Source organism: Phasianus colchicus, chromosome 26, assembly GCF_987193195.1.
Source record: "Phasianus colchicus chromosome 26, bPhaCol1.hap1.1, whole genome shotgun sequence".
Classification (NCBI taxonomy): domain Eukaryota; kingdom Metazoa; phylum Chordata; class Aves; order Galliformes; family Phasianidae; genus Phasianus; species Phasianus colchicus.
In genome coordinates this window covers 4,873,935-4,899,930 of record NC_143461.1, presented here as the reverse complement: position 1 = coordinate 4,899,930, position 25,996 = coordinate 4,873,935, and the positions used below count along the sequence as shown (strand labels likewise).

General features: G+C 58.4%; 1 protein-coding gene across 13 annotated transcripts in view; it reads left to right on the top strand.

The window, feature by feature from the left end:
• Positions 1-6,563: 6,563 nt before the first annotated feature.
• SRCIN1 (SRC kinase signaling inhibitor 1) overlaps positions 6,564-25,996 on the top strand; it is a 52,759-nt gene continuing 33,326 nt past the window's right edge. For 5 of the 13 annotated variants that reach the window (XM_090124906.1, XM_090124908.1, XM_090124905.1 and 2 more), the window contains exons 1-2: positions 6,565-6,784; positions 21,396-21,544. In XM_090124906.1, the coding sequence (XP_089981032.1) occupies positions 21,439-21,544 (106 nt within the window). In that variant the 5' untranslated portion in view covers positions 6,565-6,784; positions 21,396-21,438. Of the gene's footprint in view, positions 6,785-13,320; positions 13,384-20,783; positions 21,165-21,395; positions 21,545-25,996 lie in introns of those variants that run through there. The other 8 variants (XM_090124907.1, XM_090124911.1, XM_090124916.1 and 5 more) reach the window with 8 other exon arrangements.

Here is a 25,996-nt window from a genome sequence, read left to right as displayed (position 1 = left end):
TGCTGCTGCCTCGTCCTCCTGGGGACAAGGGCTTGGGGACAAGGGTGGGGGAAAGTGTATGGGGACAAGGGGTGTGGGGACAAGGGTATGGGAACAAGGGCTTGGGGACAAGGGTGAGGAAAGGGACTGGGGACAAGGGTGGAGGCGAAGGATGTGGATGGGGAAAGAGGATGGGGACAAAGGGTATGAGGACAAGGATTTGGGGGCACACATCCCTCAGCCTGGATGGAAGGCACAGCCCAGTAATCCCCTTCAGTCTTCCCTATGCTCAGTTCCTGGGTGCTATGGAAGTGGCCCTGTGTCTGTGACCCCTCCCTGGGGAGCTGTGCTCTGCTTGGGGATGGCAGAGCTGCTGGTGATGGGGACCTCAGCCCCACTCCTCCTTTTGGAGCAGTGCTGTGTTCTTACCCCGCACTCTGCTGACGTTTCCCCTATCCTTTCTGACCCAGATTCCTGGTTCCTTTTGCTGCAGAAATAGCCTTCAAACTCACTCTTTTCAGACATCCCCACCCCCTTGAGCTGCCCCGTGCAGTGCGTGGTTCACAGGTACACCCCATCCACCCCACTGAATGAGCTCTGCTGGGAGCCCTGGGCAGCACAGACCCCCACCCTGGGGGGGGGGAGGGCCTGGGGAACCCATCTGCCCCACTGCCACCCCCTCCATTGCTGGGAGCAGAGGGGCTGAGCTCTCTCCACACCTCCACTGATGGATGAGGGTTGCCTGTGTGCTGCCTCCTGGCCATCAGCTCCAACCCAGCCGTGCTCAATAACATTTAATCCTCCCCTCCGAGTCCTTTACCCCTCTCCTTTCCCTTTCTTCTTCTTTTGCTGCAGACAGCCCCATTCTGCTGCTCTGAGCAGAGCTGTGGCATTTACCCATCAGCAAGGTGTTAGCCGTGACTCAGCCTGCTCCTTGCGCTTCCCCATCCACAGAGCCTCAATCTTAACAACCCCCTTTTTTTTTTTCCTTGCTCACAATATGCCACAGTTCTTCTCTTTCCCACCCCTGTGCAGCTCCCCTCAGGGTCCTGCCCAACTTGTCTCCAGCAGCACGAGGCCATCCCTGACCTCAACATCATTTTACCCCATCTGCATCCGTGCTGGATGCTGCGCCAAGCTGGCTCTCCTGGCCCAGCAATTTTGCTGCATTGCTCTTCCCTTTGTGCCTCTCTGCTGTTGTTCCTCCTCCCAGCACACACACGCACACACACACACCAGATAGATCAGCTGCTTCTCGTGGCTTTTTGTGACCTCCCCCCGCTCACCCCTGTTCTTCTCCTCTTTTAACTGTCAGCTGCTGCCTCAGATCAACCCCTGATAATGCGTCTCTGTTGGCTGATGGCTGAACCTTCCTCAGCTTTCTGCTGAGCTGGTGGGGCTTTGGGGAGTCCCAGCACTGTGTGGAGGGCAGCAGAGGGTCCTCCACTGCTCACAGCCCTCCCAGATACAGCAACCAATGCAATACTGGGGAGCTGAGGTCACCTCCATCATCTGTAGGAAAGCATCCAGGTGCCAGGAAACCTCTGGCTGTCCTCCCCCAGGATCCATGCATGATCTCCTGTCTGGTCAGTGCAAATACTGGTCATCTCCAAACATCCATAGAGATGCTGCTTCTAACAAGAAAAATCCTCTTAAAGCTGCACGAAGAAATGAAGCCTTGGGGTTTCTCCCCAGCATTGGATGGCGGCTGGGCTCAGCAGGATGAGGAGAGGTGAGGACCCCATCCTGTGAGGATGCTGAGCTGGTGGCATTGGGGATTTTGGGGGAGGGTCACACACTGCAGGAGGGTTGACATTGGGAGTGAGAGACCTGGAGGGGCTACGGAAGGGAGGGTGGGAGGAGGAGGTGGCAGGGAGAGGCTGGAGCAACAGGGGAGCACCAAGTAGGGTAGGGAGTTCTGGGGAGCAGCGGACCCCCAGAGAGCACAGAAAGACACCAAATCCAGGGTGCAGAGGGAGGAACACCTGACCATCTCAACCTCTTTTCCTCCCCTTTCCTTTTCACTGCCGTTTCCTCCCCTCCTGCTCACACATCCATGCATTATGCATCGACAATCCTTTGCTCACACAGCACTGGTGGGGAGCAGCTGATGGTGCCTCCTGTGTGGCATTGCCCCACACAGCTGCCTGCAGAGATCCAGTGTGCACAGCACACAGAGCAGAGCTCAGCCCCACATGGGACCGGGGCTGAGGACACGGGATCTGGACCCAGCTCTCCCTTGTTTATATTCCCTTCTATAAAACCTGGGCAGCTCTGGATCCCCCACCTTTGCAGTCTGGCTGCTACGTGGTGCCCATGCTCAGACCCCAAATGCTCAGCCCCAAAACAAACCTGATGGAGCACAATTACAACTCACGGTCACAGCTGTCCTCAGTTGCTATGGAGACTTTTCCTCATCCCCATGCCCAGAGGAAAGCAGTGCACACACAGTGATGGGGGCTGGATGGGGGCTGCTGCTCGGTCCTATGGGGTGGGCAGCACCCGGGGGGCAGGGCTTGGGACCAGCTCTGCTTTCTGGGGGGGTTTCTATGCTGGAGCAGAATTCTTTGCTTCCCTAATAGCAAAAGGGAACCCAGTGCATTGCCCCAGGCTGCTCTTCTCCTTTGGGTTTTGCACTTCTGCAGCTTCAACCCCACTGAGGTGGGATGCTGGGGTGCAGGATGAGGCGGGGGGCCCCTCCTTGCCCTCTGTTTACTGCACCCACAGGGCTGCAGGATGGGGGGGGGCTGAGCACACACCTGCTTTGCAGCACAGTTCCCAACAGAAATCGGGTGCAGCAGACAGGCTCTGAGCAGCACTGCCACTTCCCTGCATGCTCCAGATGGGAAGGGACGTGGAGGCTGCGAAGGGCCCCGTTCTGAGACACCACAATCTATTTGCTTTGCTCACACGTCTGCCAAATACATGTATTATTTAGCTGTTATTAAGCCCTCATCCATCACTGCGAAGCTGGGCAGCCAGCTCCTCTTGTTTGCATCCCACGTGGGAGCGGGTTGGGGAGATCCTTCAGGTTCTGCAGAGTTTCCCTTCCACGAAGCAACTTCTGCTGCCCACCTTCCTGCAGCACTCCAGCCTTTCCTTGTGCTCCCAGGGGATCAGTGCTGGGAAACTGCAAGGCCCCATCAGGGAGAGACCTGGCACAGCCCTACGCCTGTGAACTGGAGGGGGATAACGCAGACCATATTTACTTTTGATGGGGTGCATTCGAAATGGAAACGTGGGGCAGCACGGCCAGCGTGGGCAGAGCTGGGAAGCAGGAGGCTGAGATCACGTGCAGTGGGGGGACAGATGTGTGTAGGATGGCTTTGCAAAGCAATGTTAAAAATACAAGCAAGGCAGACACCAGTGCTTAGGATGCTCAGAGTTTGCTTTAAAATCCCCCCAACCCAGGGCACAGCTGGAGACCTTTCTGTCCTTCTCCCCCCTCCCCAGCCCCATGCCCAGCTGGTGCTCATCTCCTCACCTACAGAGGAGATGGTGAGCTTGAAAGATGGGGGCACAGAAACACAGGGCTGCTTCTTTGGGGTGGGTTTGGATTTGCCTTCCCTGAGGCTCCCTGTTTAATAGGGCTGTGTGTCCATCCCATTCCCCTAAGTGAAGTGACAGTGGGATGGGTAAAGAGGAAAACATTTGATATCCATAAGAAATGGGGGTTTGGTGCTGGGGGGAGCTTGCTGTGACCGAGAGGGGTTTTGTAGGGCAGAAAGAAACACCCTATCAGCATCGAGGTGTTAAACCCATTGGGATAACTTGGGGACTGTGGCACTGATCCCCACCTGTTGGGGGGCACCTGTGGGGCTCCTGCTCCCCAAAACCTTCCTGATGCACTACAGCAGGAGCTGCATGCTTGTGGGAGAGGGAAGGGTTGCTCATTGAAGGCAAAGTGTGCCCAAATTTCAGCCTGGGGCTTCGATCCTGGCCCCACAGAGTGGCTCAGGGTCTCTTTGCTGCTGGAATGGATGGGAGGAACACGGAAGCTGAGCCTCAGCCCTCAATTATTTATGGCACGTTTCTTTTTTTGTCCAATTTGTCCTAAAAAGACCTTTGGATCCCCTGGTTTCCTCCCCAGACACAGACCAGCTTTCTGTCTACCACTGCAGCCCCTTCCCTGTGCCTTCCATTGGGGGGAGCTGCTCAAAGTCACCCCCCAGCAGCCCATTGCCTGCGTTGGGGGTGGGCAGGGGGCTTAGGGGCAGCCCCGCATCTCTTTCATCTGGGAGGAGAAGAGCTGCAGCTCTGCAGGGTTTGGTGCTGGGAGCATCCCGGGGGGGCAGAGCTGTTCCTGATGGGATCCCAACCCCACAGCTCCACATGAGTGCTGGCTGTCAGCTCACAACTGCCGTAACCACAGGGTTACCCGCAATCTCTGCTTTCCTCTCCCAGTTAAATCTCTTGTGGCTGCAGGACCTTCCCTCTGCAAAGCCTGGGATAACAGCAAGAAGGAAACTTGTGCTCTATCAGGCTTCCTTCCATGGGTTGCTCCCACGGTGCTGTTGGCTCCTGGTGCTGGTGTGTCCCACTCTGCCCATCCCTATGTGCCTTAACAGCTTTGGACGTGGCCTTGTGCTACCTGGAGTGCAAGTTGGTAGGAAGGAGACCAGCAAAGGTCTGTAACCCCTCTGCTGATGAGGACAAAGTGCTTGTTTGATACGTTTTAGCTTTCAGATATTTCTCCTGAATGCGTTTTTGAAACGACTGCAGCTCTGAAGGGAAGGTGTAACTTGTTAGAGAGTAGATGTCCCGATTAGGCTGCGTTTCAGCACGCTTAGAGACGTCTCAGCACCTCCCTTGGATCTGCTGTGATCAAAACTGCTGCTTCCCTGTGAGCCAGCAGCTGTCAGAGCTGCCCTGGAGGGGGGGGCTGGCATCGCTGTGGGGGTCCCAAGGGGCAGCTTTGGGCATTGCTGGGGCTGTGCAGGTTGTCCTTGCTGTTTCCAGCTGCTCGCTGTGATGTCTGTTCTGGATCTGAGTGGCTCTTGGTGGCCCTGCATGGTTTGCTCCTGCATTGCAAGGGAGAATTTTCCACTTTGCTGCTTATATTTTACCCTGATGTTCTTTATCTCCCACCTCATGGTGACCCATCCAGCAGCAGCGTGGGGTCTACAGTGGGGAACAGTGGGGTGTGGGGGGTGTCTGTCCCCTGCAGGGTATCTGCTCTCCAAAATGCAGGGAGTTTCGGGCCTTCCTGGCAGCATCTCTGCACGCAGCAAATCATGGCCAGGTCCTCACTGTGACATTTAATGCCAGGGGGAACACGAGCTCCTCTTGTCTGACTGCCAGCGTGACACAAACTGGACCATTTCACTCTGCATTATAAGCACTTCACCTCCTATTACATCTCCAAAGCACTCCCAGGTCTAACAGCAGCTCGGGGTCTCTTTCTATCCGGATTTTCATTCATGATTTTTCTCCCTCTTTCCCCAGCCAGCACACAGAACTCCATCTCTCCTTTTCTCCCCTCATGACAGGACATTGTTTCGGGGCTGCAAATTGGCAGGGAGTGCATCACCAAGCAGGGACAGGCTGTGCATTGCCCCCCCTGGGCTCTGTGTGCCGGACCATCCTGCCAGCAGCACGTCAGCCCCATCATGATGCACTTTGCTGCAGCTGCAAAAAGGCTTTTGCCCCACGGTCGTGCTCTAATGGAGCAGCTCTCCCCGTGCCACTGGGCAGTGGCTCTCTCTTAATGCAGTGCTGCAGGGGAAGGGGTTGCTGGGGTGAACTGGGGTCTCCCCACTGCTGTCCCTGGGATGGGAAGGACTGGTGGTCCCACAGCCCCCAGGGATGGGAAGCAGGGTAATGGGGGGGAGGAGGAGGAGGGAGTGGGAAATCTGTGAGCCCACCCTGGAAACTGTGCAAATCAAAGCACTGCTTGCTTTCATTGTTCCTGCTCTGTCCCTGCCATTACCTTCTGGACTGCAGGGTGGGGTTTGGGGTTTTGTTTTGACTACGAGGTGCCAATCACGGCGATGCGCCACGGGAGCCCTCCGTGCACCCAATGCACTGTGACTGGGCAGGGGCTGCTCCCCTCTGCTCTGCAGCACTGCTGGACACGGGCTGAGCCCCTGCACGGATACCCCCATGCGATCGCAGCCCTTTGCTGCAGAGGGTCTTCGGTTGCTCGTGGGGAATTGGCAGCTGCCATGCGGTGGGGAGGTCACGCTGGATGCATTATTTGGGAGCTGCTGGTCCTGCAGGCTCCGTTGCTGGCAGCACCCCACCCACCCCATTTTTTTTTTCTTGGCCCCCCCACCCTCGATCTTCCTTCACAACAAAATCAACACCGTGCAGCCGGGCAGCTCGCTGCCCACCCCGCCCCTCTCCCAGTCGGTGGGCAGCTGCTGTTCCGCTGTGTCTTTTCCTCCCTCACCTCACCCATAGCCGCGTCCCCCGCGCATCACCGCGGCTCCGATCCCCACCCCCCGGTCCCGGCCACCCTCTCGCCCATCAGCCGTTCCGATCGCCCATCTCCAAATACCAACGGCGGGGACCTTTAAGAGGGAGCGGAGAGGGGGAGCGTCTCCCCGCACATTAATCTATCATGAGCTAATGTGTTTTTCCCATTTGTTCCTTTGTACAGCGCCGGGCTGCGCGCTCCCACGCGCACACACCCGGCGCGCTCCCGTTCGCTCGCGCTCCGTCTCCGTCTCCCATGCGTGGCCGGGCCTGAGCCGGAGGCGGACGGCAAGGAGCGATCGGAGGGAGCGAGCGACGGAGCAGGATGGGGAATACACCCTCTCAAGGCATGTCACTCTCACTATGTGCATCCATTCTTAAGTAGCAGGTATTTTTTTTTTATTTGTGTGGTTTTTTTTCCTCCTCCTCCCTCCGACCGTCTCCCCGGTGCAGCGCTGCCGATGCTCGCGGGGTTGCGGGGTTGTGCCGGTTGCGGAGCTGTGCCGGTTGCGGGGTTCGGTGCTGCGGGGCTCGGGGTGTGGGCGCAGCTCGGGGCCGGGCGTTGCGGGGTTGGATGGGATGCTCGCAACGATCCGTTTTGTACCGACGGCTCCGCAGCGTTGCGCTGAACCCGGACCGGGCTTTGGGTTCCATTCCCCGGCAGCCCCCTCCCTCCCCCCTCCACCCCCCCCCACCTGCTCCTCGCCCCTCGTCCGCTGCCCGATGGGCACAATGGCAGGACGAGCCGCTGCGGGTCGCCCCTCGGAGCTATTTTCAGCATCCTTTCAGGAGGAGGAAAAATCTGGCGCATCCCGGGCTGGGTTCGGGCGTGGGGGGAGGTGGCGGGGAGGGAAACTTAAAATAACTCCAAAGGCTGCCTGCTTCCCCCCCTCCCCCCACCGCGCCGTGCAGCGGGTCCGTCCCCCGCGTTCGGGGCTGAAGGGGGGGAATTGGGGTCGCGGCGTGAGGCTGCGGTGCCCGTGGGTGGGGGTCCCTTTGTCTGCCCTCGCCGCGGGCAGCGCTCAGCCCTCGCCCCGCAGCCTCTCCCCTCTTTGTTCTCTGCGATTTTGCTCTGGCTGCGGTGAAGCGGGTGGGGAGGGCGATGCTGTGCCCCCCCCCCCGTCCCTCCCCCTTCCTTCGCGTGCACCCAACTCGTGGGGAAGTTGGGTTGGGTTATGCGTGGCCGTAGAATCGCGCCCTGCACTGGGAGAAGAGCCCTGGGGGGGAGCAGGGGGCTGCATCCAACCGGCTCCTATCTGGGGATGGGAGGGAGGGGACTCCGGGCTGGGCTGATACCTGCGATATCTGCGTGCCCCCTCCCCTGGCACCAGTGGAATTTACACCCAGGGACCCCGAGCTTGCTCGTCATCTCCCTGCCCAGATCTGTGGACACCGATGTTTCTCATCCCCTCCTCGACTTTCGCGCTGGCGTGGGGGCTGCCGTGCAGGATCCAAGCTGCCCAAAGCTGCCTGATCACTCCCACCCCAGCGGTGGCTCTTCCCTCATTTTAATGAGGAACGCATTTCCAATGTGCTAATTATTTCCCACCAGACTGCCCCTGTAGCCACCAGCATTTGCATGCCCGTGAAAACGGCTCCGTGCGCTCCTGATGGGCGCCTGGGGACAGCGGGTGAGCTGCAGACCCCCCGGCCATGGCAGGGCTGCCTTTGTGCCAAAGGGCCTTTATTTGCTAGCAGCCAGTCCACCTGCCCTGCTCGTGGCAGAGGAAATGCCCCTGTGCACTGGGCTGGGGTGGCAGTGTGGTTGACTCCAGCTGTGGGGGTGATGCTGAGACCCGGTGTGGCCATCGCCCCGGGCTGGTTGCTGCTGGTGCTCGTGGTTGGGTTGGTGTCAAAGCTCCCTGTGTGACCTTGGGCATGCTGCTTGGCTTCCCCCATGGTTATTTTTTCCCTCTTTGGAAATGTGGATAAAGGCTCGCTTCTGCCTCACAGTGTTTCAGAGGTGGGGATTTGGCTGTGCCCCCTCCCCCAAATCCTCCTCTTCCCTTCTCCCATGCAAGCATCAGCCTCACAGCCAAGGCCCAGCTGGCAGGAAACACCCACCCATGCCTTTGCTTTCTTTTTCTTCTAAGAAATTCTCTGTGCTGTGCCTTGCCATGGGAGCAGGGGTGCCCTGGTTGAGAGCTGCTTTGGCATCGACCAGAAGCGCTGGTCCCCGTGGGCTGTTGGCATGAGGCTGGACCAGCCCTCTACCACAGGGAGCGGGGAGGGAAGATTCAGCCCAGCGGTGCAGGCTTTAATTAGAGAAATTGATTCTCCTCTTTGCCATGCATCGATCCCAGCCAGGGTGCACAGCAGCTCCCTGTGCCCCAGGGATGCTGCCTGGCACGCACGGATACGCACGCACTGTACCCATGGTGTGGAGCAGGGATGGGGCTGTGGGGCACATCCCCACACAGCCAGGGGGGGATCTCATGGTTCTGAGAGGTGGTAAGCACATAGAGGTGCCCCCAGGATGCTCTGTGCACAGACAAGCCTGCTGAGGCTCCTGCTGTCAGAGTGTTATTTCAAGCTGTGCTGGGGGGAAGCAGAGGGAGGCTGCAGGCAGCTTTGGAGAGGCCGTTGGGTGTGGATGTGGATGGGGAGGAGGAAGGAGGAAGGATGCAGCTCACCTCCAGCTCTGTAGGGATCCACTTGCTCTGCCCCGTGCTGGGGACGTGTCCTCAGACCATCCCAACTGGGGATGGGTCTCAGCCCAGACCTCTGGCAAAGCAACGTGCTGCAGGCTGGCACCTCCTGCCCTGGGGTCTGCGCACAGGAAGGGGCAGCACGAACACAGTGCTGGGCAGGGAGAGCTGTGGGGAGGCAAGCTTTGTGGCTGTGAAGTGCTTGCACCCCCGTGGGCTCTTTCCCAGCAGCTGCACTCACACCCTGGGGCAGTTCTGCTGGGGGAGTTGAGCAGTGCCTGCTTGGAGATCCCCATTGTGCCACCCAGCACAGCTTTGCAGTACGACTGGGACCACAAAGCAGCAAGCAATGCTGTTGGCACTGCTTGGTGAGCTGCAGCTCTGAGGAGGGAGCACGCTGCCACCCATCAGCTGTGCCTGCTCCCATCAGAGCCCTCGTGAACCCCCCCCCCCTCCTGGTTGTGTTGGGCTGCAGGTGCACCGAGCCTCAAAGAGGCACTCAGCAAAGGAGCTTAAATGCTTGTTAAAATATTACTGATTTGCTCCTCGCCGCCCAATGGGGATAATAAAACTTTGCCGTCAGCTGTTTTTATGTTATTTATTTATTTATTTTTTTTGCCCTCCCCCTGCACGGTTTCCACTTTCAGGGGAGAAAAAAAAAAAAAAAAAAAAAAAAAAAACAACCCTATGCAAATGAAGGATTTGAATTCTATTTATTTATTTATTTTAAATTCATCTCCAACAGAAGGACTGATGGAGAGGGCTGGGTGGGGGCGGGAGGAAGAGGAAGGCGGAGGGACAAACACTTCTGGTTTGTTTGTTTTTCTCTTTTCCCTGTGCTGAAATGTTCTGATTGCAAAGGGGGGCTGGGGGGAGGAGGTGGGATAAGGGAAGAGGATGGGTTTGAGCTCCTTGCTCACAGCTCACAGCGCTGCGTTGGGAAACGGAGCATCTGCTCTCCATCCCCAAAGAGGGAACTGGTGTCACATCTCGAATAGGGGAGGTGACACGGATAGAAGATTCTTCTTGTGGCAGCCCTACCCTGCAGCCCTTTGCTGGGATGGTCCTATCCTGCTCAGCCCTTAGGGTGGGATGGACAGAAGAGCTGTGAGCAGAGCTCACGTCCCCATCCCGCTCCTCCTGGGCTGCAGCAGAGTCTGCAAGCGGCCGCTTTGGCTGCTGGTGTAGGATCTGCTCCTGCTCGGGTTGGCACATTTCAATTACAGCCCATTAAAAGCTTCCACGTCTCAGGAGCTGCCCAGATTTACTGCTGCCATCTCATAGCTCAGGGCTCTGGCTGTGCCCTGCGGTGCAGCTCTGGCTCAGGGCTGTGCTGGCGGCGTTTTCCTCGAGAGCACCTTGGAGTCAGAGACATCCAAAGCTTCAGGCTGGCGACTCTCATTTGTTGGCCTCGTTACCACGGAGGCAGGGATGCTCGAGGTGCAGAGGGGAGGCTGTAACCCCCAACCCAGCAGTGAGACTCGGAGAGGGTGTCGGATAGTGGTTGTGGCATCCAAGTTGGGTTTTGTGGTTTGGTTTTTAAATGGGACGTTTGGGGCTGAAATGGGACTGGAGGCAGCACAGTGGTGGCTCACGTGGACCCGGCAACGTGGCGTGGGGGGCAATGGGGTGGGGATTCAGAGCAATGCTTTTCCCCACGTGGGATCCCCCCTGTTCACCATCCCCCCTTCTGCTGGTGGGGGGCGGGTGGGGGCAGAAGGGATGGAAAGGAGAGGCACATCCAGGGCCGCGCAGTGGGAACTGGGCTGTGGCGCAGGGCAGTGTGACCCAGCCTCGCCAAAGGGCAGATCTGCTCTCCTCCTCCTGCAGCGCCATCTCTCGCTGCCATCTGCATGGGCTCAGCCGGGGCTCAGCGCCCGTGGAGCCGAGGCGGTGCGGGTGTGAAGCACCACCTGTCAGCAGCTCCTGCTGCGGCTGCCGGAGCGCTTGGCAAGGGCAGAGCTGGAGACGGATGCGCTCCTCTCCCGTGTTATTTGGAGGGATGCTGTCACGGCACTCAGGACTCCTATTTGGCTCGGTGGTTTTATGGTAATGAACGAGCTCTGAAAAGAGAAGGGGAAAAAGTGTCACTTTGGATCTTCATGCATGGAAAAATACAGCACCTCCCTCCTGCAATTAGAGCTGGATCTCGGGGAACGAGCGCTGCAGGCATGGACAGCCAACCTGCAGTGGCACTGCCCACCCCCACCTCTCTTTTCCAGCCCCCCACCCCTCTTTGCCTACCCTGCCCTCTCCTGCCTTCCCCATCCCACCCTCAGCAATGTGCCATTCCCCCATGGGGGTCATCCAGCAGTCTGTGCTCCTTTTCACCCATCGCTGCATCGCAGTGCCCACAGCACAGCCCCAAAGGGGTCCCTTCTGGATGTGGGGACGTGGCACTTAGGGTCACTTCTAAACATCCCCGATGCCACCAGGAAGTGGCAGAGCAGAGGCAGAGCTGCCAGCTCAGCCGTGCAACAGGTGTTACCCCGGCGCTGCCTGAGGATGTGGAATCTGTCTCATTTTAGGAGGATTAATGATTCCGACATCGTTTGAAAAACATTATATGGCTCATTAAAAACACATTGCCCAGACCAAACAGAGCGGGTGAGTGTTCCCACACTGCCAGCCACCTCCCAGTGCCAGTCTGTGCCATCGCCCCGCACCCACTGGGCTATGAAGATTGATGGTGATGCCAAAGGCTGTGCTCAGTCCATGCCCACAGGGCACACAGAGGCAGCCTTTGCCCTTCTCCCTCCTCCAGCTGCTCCTGCATGGAATCAGCTCAGGCTGTGCGTCCCTTTGGGTGTTTGGGACAATGCTGAGCTGTGGATGCGCTTTGGGAACAGGCAGGGTTGTGCATGTTGGCTGCTTGCTCTGCCTGCACTGCCCTGGCAGGTGGGAGCTCCCAGGGAGCCCTACCCCCTATAGGGCACTGATCCTGGGGTGGGATGGAGGGGAGCAGTGTGTCCCCATCACCCTTCTCCCTCCTCCCTTCCCACACGCCTCCTCCTCCCTCTCGCCTTCGCCGCTTCTTTTCAACTCTCTTCATGATGGGGAGGGGGGGGGGAATCAAAGAGGTTTGGGATTTTCAATCCTTCCTCATCTGCTGTGCTGCTGTGAGAGGCAAAGCCTCTGAAGGACACTCAAGGGCACTGCATGGCACTCCCACTGCTCTCCTCCTCCTCCTGCCCCAGCCACGCGCAGGGCACGCGGTGCAGAGCAGCACCTTCTCCCCACACCGGGTGACGGTGACACCCCGGATGGGTGACAGGGACCTGTGCTCCCCCCCTTGAACATTCTCAGGTTGTTCACTCTAATGTGATCCTGTTGCCACGTCTTTGCACTGGGGCGCAAAGAAGACTGGAATGGGTTGGGACATTGGCAGTGTGGTTTGGGTGCTGCTCAGCTCTTCTCTGTCCCCAGGATTTGGGGATCTTGTGGGAACTGCCTGACCGTGCAGCATCCCAACCAAAGCATCCCAGCCAAAGCATCCCAGCCAAAGCATCCCAGCCAAAGCATCCCTGGGAAGGTTGTGCTGCTCCACAGGTGATGTTCAGCTCTTCCCATCTCCCAGTCCCTGCTTCCCAAGAAAGCAGTCCATCATCTCCCTTCCACACTGAGGGGCTCAGGGGGCAAATCCTCAGCATGAGGCGAGGGGCAAAGCAATTGCCAAACCCCAGGGCAGACCTGCAGCAGCATCTTGGCTTGGGAGGCTTCACAGCTGGGCCAGATCCCCTCCTTTATCCCCCTCTGGGTTCCCCCCACCCCATCCTCACAGGGGCTGCTCCGTCCCATGGCCACCAACCACCACAAATTCACCGCGCAGCATTTCCTGGCACATTCCAAAACGCAGCATCAATAATTAAACCCAAAGCTCTGTTATCACAACAAATTAACAAAGCGCATTTCGGAAGGATTTTCCACTTTCTCCTTTCTCGTTTCTCTCCCATTACGCCTTTCAGATTATTTACTCACTCTGGGTGTGAAATCCATTCACAAACCACGAGGCTTTGGATGCGCACAGCCCCCCCCTGTGCCCATCTCGGCTCTCCCATAGGTGGGGGGCAATGCTGGGGTCCATGGGGTGCAGCCCAGCTCCCCGCCGCCCCCCACGCTGCCATCCTCAGATACTTCCTGCTGCTGTTCTTTTGTTTCAGACTCATTGTGTGTTTGCTTGCTCTGATGTATTTATTTATTCCCCTCCATCCCTGGCGAACTTTTCCACCCGGATCGCCTTCATTCATGAATCTCCTCCTTTCCTGTCCCTAACCAGGGCTCGATCGCATTGCAGGAGGGAAGAAGCCAGGACTCTGTTCCCTTTGTTTAAAGTCACCAGGTTAGTACCGGGGACGGGGGCCAGCACTGCCCTCCTGCCCACCCTCCTTGTCTCGTGTTCCATGTCTGCTCCCCATAACCCCCCCAGCAGGAAGGCATCGTGCCCACATGGAATCCGATGGAGATATCGACTCCCACCCTCTCAGCGAGGGGTGGGGGGCTTTGTGCTGGGACCATAACTCTAGGCAGAGGTGTTTGCCCCTCCATCCCTCCTCCAGCACAGCCCACAGCCTGCAGGGTTTGGGCTTTCCTTGCTGGGATGGGAGGGGAGGTTTCTGCAGGGAGAAGTGCAGGCTCTGCGGGGGTGATGTGAGGAGCCAGGTGCCTTCGTTGGGAGCCAGCTGTGCAAGTGTGGATGGCTTAGGAGGAACTGTGAGAGTGAAACGCGGTGGAATCTGTTCAGTAGCAACCCCTGCTGGGTCTGTCCTAATAATAGATCTTCTTTCTGTGGCATCTGTTGGCCTCTGATGGGCTGGGTGGTGTTTGCATCGGCGTTTGCATCGGTAGAGATTTCAGCAGCTGGGGTGGGGTTGGGGGGGTGAGGGTGCACCAAAGAGCTGCTGATAAGCTCCTAAAGCAACAGCAGCCATCAGATCCAGCCCAGGAGATGGGGGAACTGCAGGGAGCTCCTGAGCTGAGAGCCCCTTCCCCTCTGCCATCTGGGTGCACCATCCCATCCCTGTGCCTCCCACTTTGCTTTCCCACACCTATGGCCAACCCCACACCCTGGACCTGGTGGGTTTCTGGTGCTGGTTTGAAGGGAAGGAGAGCTGCACAACTGAGGGATGTGCTGTGTGAGCAGGAAGGTGCCCAAAGCTGGAGGATGCCCGGCTCAAAGTGCACCTTGGTGTCATTAAGGCTGGAAAAGAGCACAGAGATCATCTGGTCTGACCGTCTTGTCACCACGGCTCCCTCTGTGTTGGGATTCGTGTTCTTGAGTGGGGCTGGGCAGAGCCTGGAGGTGCTTCAGCATCGAGGGGTGAAGGGAGGTGCTGCGGTCTGGGGGTTCAGTATGGTCTGTGGGGTCTGATGGATAAGTAGAGTCCATAGGCTCCGAAGAGTCTGTGGGCTCTGTAGGGTCTGAGGATTCTATAGGGACTGAGGGCTCTATAGGGACTGAGGATTCTGTAGGTCCTGAGGGCTCTATAGGGACTGAGGGCTCTGTAGGGACTGAGGATTCTATAGGGACTGAGGATTCTATAGGGTCTGAGGGCTCTATAGGATCTGAAGGCTCTATAGGATCTGAAGGCTTGATAGGGACTGAAGATTCTGTAGGGTCTGAGGGCTCTGTAGGGACTGAGGATTGTGTAGGGTCTGAGAGCTCTATAGGGACTGAGGATTCTGTAGGGTCTGAGGGCTCTGTAGGGACTGAGGATTCTATAGGGACTGAGAGCTCTATAGGGACTGAGGATTCTATAGGGACTGAGGGCTCTATAGGTTCTGAGGGCTCTATAGGGACTGAGGATTCTATAGGGACTGAGGGCTCTATAGGGACTGAGGGCTCTATAGGGACTGAGGATTCTATAGGGACTGAGGGCTCTATAGGATCCGAGGGCTCTGTAGGTTCTGAGGGCTCTATAGGGTCTGTGGGCTCTATAGGGTCTGTGAGCTCTCTCCATGACCGCAGAGGTCCCTTCCCATACCCAGTTTGACCCCAGCTGTGCTGTGCAGTTCCAGCAGTGACTCTTGCAGTAGCACCACCACCTGTGGCTGAGCTGGGGGTTGTCTTTCCCATCTCCCTGCCTGGATGTAAAGGTGGGAAGCGATGGCTGCCCTTTGGTGCAGGCAGTTCCGGCCCCTTTAGCGCATCTGCTGTCTCCTGTCTGTGTTTCCGACGTTCCAGCTTCCAGCTATCAGATCTTGTTCTGCTTTTGTCTGAATAAGATTAAAGGGCCCCCCGCTTCCAGAAGCTGCATCCTCGCAGGAGTGAGCACACAAGCAGCACTGAGGTCACCCCGTGGCTGTGTAACGATGCCCACTAATGAGCACGTCTCACGGGAAGAAAGGCAGCTTCACCCCTTCCCAAAAGCTGCGAGCCCTGGCTGGGAGATGCCCAAAAAAACCCAGCAGAAAGCAGACGGTCCTTTTGTCCCACCTTGTGTCCGGTGTGACACGGGGTCACCCTCTGTGGGGTCACCCCTCCCCGTGTTGCTCCCTCCATCCCACTGCTCCTTGCATAGGATGCTGGAGCAGCCCTCACTGAGTGCTCGCTCCCCATCACAGCTCCCCCCAAAGAGGAATCATTCACAGAGTCAACGGCTTTTTAATATCTCCGTGCTTTAAGTCAATTTTCAGTGCACTCGTTTGCCTTTTAATTAAAATTATTGCTTCTCCCTCGCATGCATTTCCCTCCTGCTTCTCCAACCTGCAGCTTCCCCCCGTTCCCCAGCGCTGGATGCTCTTCCCAACTGCTGGCTGCTCCTGGGCTGGAGCTGCTCCTCTGCCCCTGCTCACTGCTGGCAGAGGGGATGCTTTGCCTTCTGCATGAGCAAAGCACAGGGATAGCAGGAGGAGGCCATGCAGAGCTGGGTGCTTCCCCTCCAGCTCTGCTTAGCTTGGGCTGGTGGAGTTCAGAACCCGCTCGCAGCTGTTTGGATGCAACCCATTGCTGCCAGCATGGGATGGAGCAATCCTGCAACCCGGAGCAGTGCCCCTTCCCCACCCACTGCTGAGAACCCTGAGCCCCCAGGAGCAGCCCCAGAGCACAGCCTGGCTGATGGGGAATGCTGGTGGGATGGGGGTCCTGCAGTCGCCCCTACAGCCAAGCTGGGAGCGCCGTGGCCCCGCTCCCTGCACACCGTCTGCAGCTCAGCACTGACAGGTGCCATGCTGACGAGCTGCAGATTTGTCAGTGCCGGTGATGCACCTATAATTACTGTCTGATGTGCCAGAATTAGACCGGGAGCTGAGCAGTTTGATGCAGACGTGAGTGTCCTTGGCTGCCAGCGGGCAGATGGAGAAACGCAAGGCTGCGGGCAGAGCCCACCCAGGGGCTGGGACTGCTGGGGGGCTGCATCCCACCCCCTGGGCTGGGATCCTGGGGGCACTCCCAGGGCTGGGGCACAAACCCAGACCCCAGTGCGTTGGCTGAGACTCGCCGTAGGGCAGAGCACGATGCTGCCAAGAACCAACAAATGGGAATGATTCAGAATCATTTAGCGGCTTCTGCTTGGGAAGAGAGAGACCAGGACCTCAATTAAGCTATTTGTAAATTGTTAATTTAAACTTTTCACTCAGATGCCTTAAATCGTTCCCTCCTGCAGTTTACAAATGGGTAAAGAGAGCAGAAATAGAAGTGGAGCAGTGGGGAGATGCCATTTAGTTCTCGTTTTCGGCGGTGGTAATAGCACTGTAACTAACAGCACTCCGGCTTAAATCAGAGCCAACGATGGCACTCCGTAGGACAGGGCAGGGGGAGGTGTGCAGGGCTCTGAGGGGCCCACGGGCATTGAGGATATGGGACACAGAGCTGCCAACCCTCTGTGTGCTGCTCTGCCACAGCTCTGTCACTTCGGTCCCTGCGCTGGGCCCCTTCTTTCCCATGGAAGGACAAACGCTCTCCTGTTGCGGCGATAAGATCGCTGTGCTGGCAGTGTGTCACATCCCATGTCACCACCACCACATGGCCACCGACGGCCGCAGGCACTGAGTGCCACCGAGCACGTGGTGTGTGACATGTGTCCGAGTGTCCCTGGGAGCGGGGATGTGCCACAACCCCGGGGCTGCTCTCGGATGGGGACTGAAAAATGAGGAAGGCGGAGGCGGCAGCAAAGGGCGCATCTCTTGTGCCCCCCATCCCCATCTCCATCCTCATCACCATCCTCATCCCCACCAGAGCTTGGGCTCGGCTCATCGCTCCCGTCTTACAGAGCAGGGTTGGCAGCATCTGTGCTCAGCAAACTGAGCAAAGGGAGCCGCGCCGCAGGGTTTGGTGCCAAGCCACCGCACTGGTTGGGAGCTGCGCCGCAGGAGGCAGCGGGACGGGGCCGAGCTCCTGCTCGCCGCTTCCCCAGGTGGCTCTGACTGCTGAGAACAGCTTGGGCTCTGCCAGCAGAGCTGTGCACAACGGGGCTCGTGGGAGGCTGCACCCGCCTGTGGTGCCAAATCCTCCCTGAGCCCCACCTGGCAGCGCTTGGCACATCCCGGCGCCCATCGGTGCACCCGTGGCAGCGCAGTGCCAGCCCCGCAGATGTTATCAGCAGTGCAGCCCCACGGATCCACTCCTTTGGGGATGCGGAGCCACCTCGGAACCCCCTGTTCTCCTCAGTGGGGTTGAAGGAGTATTTATTTCTCAAGGATTTATCAGCTATCAGCTGGTTGAGTTTAATAAGAAACGACGCTCCCCGGCCCTTCAGCTGTGAGAACGCGTTTAGCCATGTGATGTCAAGAGGTCTCCGATGGGTTTTTATCTTTATTCTTTTTCTCTTCTCCTTAATCTGGCTTCCTCCCCGTTTCTGAGAGCGGCAGACATGACACATCTGCTGATATGATGCCTCCAAAAAAGAAGAAGGCATTTCTGCCCCTCAGGCACCCGCCTGCCCCATGGGCTGGGTGAATTCTGGACATGTAGTCAGTCCCTACAGCTGGGAACATCTGCCTCTCTGGTTTGGGCAGAGCTCCTGCCCTCACGTGGGCTTTTCTGGCAGTTTTGGGGCATTGCTGCGTGCTGAGCTTCAATTCTGTCTGTGCACCAGGAAGGGAATTCAGACATGGGAAAGGGATTCGCAGTGGGATGCGGAGGTCTCATTGCCCACCACGTCCCTCACCCCGCTGAGCCATTCTGTTGTGCTGAGGAATGAACAGATGAGGGCTGTCCACCTCCACCCACCCATCCATCCGTCTGTCTGTCTGTCTGCCCATGCAGCCTGTTTGCTCCAGGGAAAAGCCTGAGCCTCTCATTCACCCCAGCAATGGGTCACATCCTCTCCCACGGGCAGAAATGTCGCTCCACAGCCCAGCACAGAGCGCAGGCAGTGCTGAGCAAAGGCCACGCACGGCCATCAAACTGCCTGCAGCTTTTCTCATTGTTTTTTGCAAAGCTTTCAGCGTGGCTCCCTGCTGGTTAACCCTTCTTTGCTGATGGATGGGGGCAAGTCCCACTTCTCCTCTAGCACTGGAGCACTCTCTAAGCCCCCCGTCTCTGGTCACTGCATGACATACAATAAGCCCACTGTGCTGGGTGTGTTAGGGCACCGCATGCACGAATATTGCTGGATAGACTTCGAGCTCAGTGCCGCCGTTGTGCTGCGTGGCAGCAGACACAAAGCTGTGCTGTCTCACTCCCAGCAAGGGGTGAAAGGGGCTGCAGTGCCCGAGGAGCGCTGCGCTGTTCGTGCCACGGCCAGCAGCGCCAGAGCAGAGCAGGGCTTCATTGTGCCGGGGCTGTGCACGGGCATTGTGAGGAGCAGGCATGGGTCTGCAGGGCAGAAAGATGGCAGGGATCAGGAGGGGGAGCATAGGGAGCCACTACCCATGCCCCTTTGCACCCAGACCCCATTGCACCCAGACCCCATTGCACCCAGACCCCACTGCACCCAGACCCCATCACACCCAGATCCCATTGCATCCAGACCCCACTGCACCCTGATCCCATCGCACCCAGACCCCACTGCACCCTGATCCCATCGCACCCAGACCCCACTGCACCCAGACCCCATTGCATCCAGACCCCACTGCCCCTGGTCCCTATTGCACCCTGACCCTTCTCCACCCAGCCCCTGCTATGATCAGACCCCACTGCTCCCAGACTCCATTGCACACAGACCCCACTGTGCTCAGACCCCATTGCACCCGGCCTCCATTCCTCCCAACCCCAGTGGCTGCTGCAGTGCTCACATCCAGCCTCTGTTCCCATCCAGGTGCTGGTGGCAGGTCCTGGGAGAGCCTCTGATTGCAAATCTGTGTCTGGCTTCGCATGTGCAAATGCAGGCATCTCGCCCCAAGGTGTGAGCTGCTTTTACCAGCCTCCCCCTGGGAGCTGCCTTGCTGCATGCAGCTGCTCACAGCCCCACTGAGGCTGAGGTGTCACGCAGCCATAGGCTCTCTGTGCACACAACAGCTCATGCCACCACACTGCCTGCTCAGGGTTGTGCTGCAGAGAAATCGTGGCTTTGGGAAGTCCTCAAGTGGGGAACTTTGGGTTTCAGATGGGGCGCCCACCCTCTCTGCAGGCAGCCCCTTCCCAGCAGCTCTCCAGCTGCACTAATGCTTATTTGCTTCTCATTAGCAGAGCAATCAGAATTCAAAGGTCACCCCTTCCTCTGGCCCTCCCTGCAGCACGGCTGTGGGTGCAAGCCAGGATTCAGGGATGAGTGGGAAGAACAATTAATCCTCACTGCAAGCAGTGACCGCGTTTGCCTTTCCAGCACAGCATCCTCCCATCTCTGCACCTTCCTGGTGTCCCCAGCTTTGTGTCTCTGCACTGTATCCAGGACACTTCCCCATAGGGAGGGGGCAGCAGGACCCCCTGGGATGGAGGCAATGTGGGATATCTCATCCCAGAGGCTGGAATTTTCGTTCTGCCAAGGCTCTGGGCGGTGCTGCACCCTCTGTTCACGCCTCAGTTTCCCCATCTGCAAAATGGGATAAAACCCCACTTTGTGTCTTTGGTGAAGGGTTTCCTGGATGCTGTAGCCCCAAGCAGCTGGTTTTGCCTCTTGGGTTGTGTGGGACGAGCTTTGAGGACGTGAGCAATTATAAGTTCATGAGAGTTTTTGGGATGCTGAAATGCACCAGGAGTGATGGGGAGAAACACCAGGAACGGGGGAAGGAGGAAAAAGGGTGAGTTTGGAAAGCAACTTCTGTGCCCTGGAAAAGCCATGAGATGGGAAGTAAGGAGGGAGCAGCTGAGGGGATGCTGCCCAGCTCTGGTCCCATGTGCAGATGCTGCTGGCTGCCACTTCTCCCCCAGGTCCCCACTGTGGAGGTCGGGAGCGATCCCACATATCATGGCTGCCCAGGGGCTGTGCAGAACACAGCTGCGTGGCAGTGGGCAGCAGCCTGAGGTTGGTTTCCATGGGCTGATCCTCACGGTGCCCACGGGTGGGTGTCAGATCCGTGCCAGGCGGGCTGCTGGCAGCAGTGCTGGGGGCAAAGTGTTTGCTGCTGGATGCTTCGTGTTCTGGCAGGTGGAAAACGGCGGCTTTGGGGAACGGGTGGTGCTGGAGCTGCCTGGGGGCTGCAGGGCTCTGCCTTTAATCACCGGTAATCAGTGTTCGTGTGCTGCTCGGTGGCTGCTGGGGGCTCTGCTGGTGTCCCCCCGTGCAGACCCTGTGAGCAGGGAGGGGCACCTCATGGGCTGACGGCGTCGGCGCCGTGCACGGATGTGCAGTGGCTGCTGGCTGCAGCCCATGTGATGCATCTGAGGGGGCACGCTGACATTTCGAGAGGAAAAAAAAAAATAAAAAATAATACCCAGAGACCCACGGGGAGCTTTGAAGTGCCTGAACCAGAAAAGAGAGCAAGAGAGACAGACAGACAGACAAATATCAGTACGAGAAGAAGAACGGAGCCGGGCAGGGGGGCAAATTCCCAGGGCAGGAGAGAGGATGTGAGCGCAGCGCTGGCACGGAGCCGGGGAGGATGCGATGGCCGCTGGCACCGAAAGTGGAGCAGCGATTTTTAGCCACCGAAATGGAGCGGGAACGGCAGCGGGGAGCGGCGGGGACGGCAGCGTGGTGGCAGCTGAGCGCTGTGCGGGATCGGTGACACCGCGGCGGTTCCTCTCCATCGCGCCGATGTGACGCGGCGGTGCCGAGCGGTGGCTGCGCGGTGCTCGTCGAGGTCAGTGCCGTGGATGGGGTTTGGTGACAGCGCAACCCGCTGCTCGCCTTCTCTGCGTGCGCGTTTCGTAATGAGCCGCTCCTGTGTTTAATTAACGCGAGCAGCTAACGCGAGCCTCCCTAGATTTAACCTGACAGAGACGACGTGTTGCTTGAAATGCCGAGCGATTAGTAAAACCGGGTTTGATTCGCTTTAAACATATGCCGTACGATGCATGTGTTTGTCGCACAGATTTTGGAGCCGTCTCCCGGTTCCTCCCTGCCCGGGTGTCACCATGCTTCCTCGCTGGGCGAAGCATCCCTCGGGCGCTTCCCCTCGGCTGCGGGAGCAGGACAGAACCTCGGAGCCCGGGGACCGCAGGCTGACATCGCTGCTCGTGGGTACGGATTGGGGACATGGAGGAGGGGACGTGTGCCCGGAGGCGATGCTGGGATGGGCCGGGCGGGATGCTGGGTGCTGCAGGCAGCTGCTGTGCCCTCCTTTTGCTTGACTACACCGCGCTGTTTGGACAGCTGCGGGCAGGAGCTGGTGAAAGGGGCTCGGAGGGATGCAGCGCTGCTCCGGGTTGGGGATGGAGGAGGGATGGGTGGCATCTGCTGCGGGATGTGGGGATGCTCCTGGGGGGGGACATTGCGGTGCCTTCATCCCGTGGCTGGACGTTGTGTGCTGGGGGGTGGTGGTGGATCTGGGGAGCCCCATGGGGACCTTTGGCAGCAGGACACGGCCTGGCTGTGTCCCTCCGTGTGCCCAGGGCTCTGTTCTGGTAGAGCTGCCCCTGTTATTCATGGCATCTACAAGGCTTTAGGCGTAGATCTGTGTGTTTTTCCCAGCCTTTCTGACTTGTAGCTCGCTGTGACTAACCGGGCTGGCAGAGCAGGCTGTGACCAACCACCTACGTGCTACCTGCATGCTTATAAATAGGGGCTGTCCTCCCCTCCCCGTCTGGAGCATTGCTCCCAAGCCCTTCCATAACACAGAAATAGCTTCCCCAGTATCCTCCCCCCATGCAGCATCACCCCAGCTCTGTGCAAAGCAGCACAGGATCCCCAAATGCCCATTTTCCACGTGGTGCTCTGGGCACGGCTGGACTCCAGGCTGTGCTGCTGCCAGCACTGATCACAGCAGGAGCCAACTCCTCGAAGGAGCTGTGTGCCCTTGTGCCAGCACAGGAGCTGTGCCAGACTCTTGTCCCCCCCCCATTAACCCCCACCCCCTCAGAGCTCTGCCCCAAGGTTCTGCTCTCAGCCTCTCAGGCAAGGACTGGGGGAGCTTTGGGTTTGATTTGAGCTTTTCCCCTTTGTGGCACCATCCAGAGCTCTGCTTCCCTGCAGGAGAGCAGGAGGGGCACCTCCCCTCTCCACCCCCCCACCTTGCTCCCGCTGTGCTCTTCCAGATGGATTTGCTTTTGATGAGGTGTAGCGTGCCATCGAAGCTCCTGTCAGGCAGCTCCGGCCTCCCATCAGTGAGCGAGCAGTTAGCATGACTGCACTAATGGCAGCAGATTAGAGGAAGTGATTAACTTGCTTGAAAAACTGCACTGAGCGCATTCTGCACAACCCCAGGGCTGGTGCAGTGCGTGGCCACGCTCCCCCTCACAGGGGCTTTGTCCCATCATTTTTTGCTTCCCTCTACAGCAACCTGTTGCATTTCTTTTCCACCTTTGGCTGCAAGTTCTCTGGTCAAATCCTGCCCCTCTACTTCCAAGCTGGAATGACAATGCTGCCCTTCCCATCTGCAGGACAAGGGTGCATCCCCATGGAGCAGAGCACCCTGCTCTTGGCTATCACTCAGCACAGGGGGGTCCTGCAGCCATCCTGCTTCATTGGGATGGGCAACACCAGGCATTGCCATGTCCTGGAGCTGCCACCTCTCTGCTACCCGTGTGCTGTTGTGCTGTTGATCCTCGTTTCTGCTGTCACCAAAGCAATCAAGGTGGCCTTGCTCTGCTCGGCGACTTCACTCTGTGTCTCATTAGGGGAAGGAGTGGTTCTGTTGGGAATTGATTTTTGATTTCATTGTGTTTCCCTCCAGCCTCCCTCCCCCCCCCTGGCTTGTGCCCCTGCCTGCCTCCAAAGCCAGCAAGGAACCACTCCAAACCCTGACCATAGGGCTCAGCTGAGGTCTTGCATCTCCCACTGATTCCTTATGGGGAGCACTGCTTTTCTGCATGTCTGCTCCGAGCAGCCTATGCTGTTTGGGATTCCCTCCTTCCTCCTTTTCCCTTTCTTCTTCTGTACCTAAAAGACAAAGTAACTGCTGGGAAAGAGGGGTGCTGTGCAGGAGGGCAGGGATGTGCTGGTGCCAGGTGGGCACAGATGGGGTGGGAGCTGCGTGCCTTACCTCTGCCCTCATTTAGGGGTCGTTTCCCTCCAACCAGGTGGGCTGTTTCCTTCCCTCCTATTTGCAGCAGGACCCCCCCCACCCCCCACTCCCCACCCCCTGCTCTGCTCCGGGCTAAGAGGAAGCATTGATTTGGTGTCTTGAGGGGCAGTTTATCGCTTTCCTGATGCCTGATAGATTGGAATTGATTTCCAGAGCAATTTGCCTGAGCAGCTGAAGTCAGAGTGGTGGGACCCACGCTGCAGCACTCCTGCAGTGGTAGAGATGCAAAAGGGTGATGGAGACGGCAGCTTTGCAGGGTTTTTTCGTGCTCAGGTCCTTCATAACCTCGGGTTCGTCCCCGTGTTGTCTCTCCCCAGGCTGTGCATGGGATCTCTGTGTGGGGAAGGGGTTTGGCAGCGCTTTGCTGCACGACGCAGTGAGTCACTGCCCCACGCCTGGCTCAGCATAGTGGTGGGAGTGAGACAGAGCTGCCGGGTGCTGGGAAGCTCGGGGTCCTTTCAGGAGATGTGCATCCAAACCAAGTGGCTCTGCCTGTGCTTTCCCTTTTCTCCCACCTGGGGTCTGACCCCTCCACATCTCTGTATCCCTCGGACCCACGTGCTCTGCATTTGCCCCCTCTGGATTGGGCCATTCCCTCTTCAGTCCTCAGTTTCTCCCTCAGATCTGAGCCTGAAGGCATCCCCCAGGCTGCGATCTGGCTGCAGCCACATGGGCTCATCCCATCCTCACTGCACTGCCTGGATCTGCTGCCACACGGGTGGGAGAGGAGACCACCACACACTGCGTGTTTGTGCCGTGACAGCCCCCTCCACCCCTGCTGTATTTTAATCCAGTTCCTGAGCTGCTGGCATCTCCTCCAGCCACAGTGCTGTGCCTCCCCACTTCCCCAGGCAGCGCTGCTCAGGGGATGCCGCCAGCTCCGGCCCGTTGCCAAGGGTCAGGGAGGAAGCTGGCAGCAGAGGGAAGCTTTGCCCAGCTCTGCTGGCCGTGACTCATCCTCGTGCATCGCGCATCCTCTGTGAGCTCACCCTCCGTGCTCATTTTCCCTCTCCACCAAAGCAAAGGCAGCTCTGTGAGGAGCGCTGGGACGAGGATGGGAGCAGCTCGAGGGGGAGATGCTGAGCCAACAAGACAGCACGGGAAGGAGGAGAGCTGGGAGGGTGGCTGTGGACAGGGCTGGGGGCTGCAGGGGGCTGTGTGCCCATAGCCCAACTCATGGCCCTGATGATGGATGCTTTGGTGCTGCTGGTACCCAGCACGAAGCTCATGGCTGGGGGAGCGGGGTGCGCTCGCTTCCCATCTCTGTGCGTGTGTGTGGGTGTGATGACACCCGGCAGGGTGGGAAGGAGCTGCTTTTCATGGGGCCGGGCCAGATGGGCTCTCTCCTTCAGCTCAGGGTTTGAGACATGGGAATTGAGCCGCTCGTGTCCCCGCTTCCAGAGCAAAGTGCCGCGTGCCAGCACAGGGCTGGGTGCCAGCCTGAGATGGGGCATGGCTGCCACCAGCGTACCCCTACGTGCCCGGATGGATCCTGTGCTGCTTCCTGGCTTCTTGGCAGCTGTGGTGGCCAGGGCACATCATGGTTGGGGACAGGCAGGGCTGGGTCTGCAGGGATACATCCGGCACTGTGGGCACCGAGCGCTGCCAGCCTGTGGGGTGTCCTGGCATGGTCCCAGTGGAGTGGGGCTGGGAACTTCCCAATGAAGCAAGCAGTGATGGGTGTTGTGTCTCCCTTGGATCTTCTTTAATGGAGAGAGATAGGCCCTGTGTTGTCAGAGGGACCCCTGGGGATTTGGGGGTGGCATTAGCACCGCTGGCACAGCTGTGCCATGGGCAGGGGTTGTATTGGGGTGGGCACTCTCTGCCCCACGCTGGGTCTCCATCAACCCAGGAGCGAGCAGATCACATGGAAGCTTTCAGCACAGCCGTCCGTGAGCTTTCACTCCTCATATTGCTCTGCACGAGGCTGCTGGGAGGCACGGGGAGGGTATGCAGTGTTCCTGCTGTGATGTTCATGTGCTGGGACAGCCCCACCGAGCGGTGCCATGTGGGCATAGAGAAACCTCATCTCACGCTTTGGCACTGGGTGAGCTGCTGCCAAGCCCCCCCCCCCTGCACCCCCCAGCCATTCAGAGATATTCCCAGCAGGCACAGCTTTATTAGCTGGGGCTGAGGCTCAGTGGGTGCACAGTACCAAACTGGGACCAAGGGTTGCTGTGGGGGGCGTCCCAACGAGCATCACCTCCCACTGCCCTTCCCCCACGGCTGCATCCCAGAGCCTTGCAGCAGCGTGGCAGAGAAGGGGTTACTGCAGCACAGGGCTCTCCAGGCCGTGTCCTCACGTGCTGCACACAGCAGCAGTTTGCAGCTCAGCGGCTGCGGCGTTTCGGGGAAGGCGAGCGCATCTCCCAGCTGCCCTAATGGCCGGCTGTGGGGAGCTGCATAGCTCCAAGGGCTTCTATTCTTCTGCCTCTTTTTCTCCCCAAACG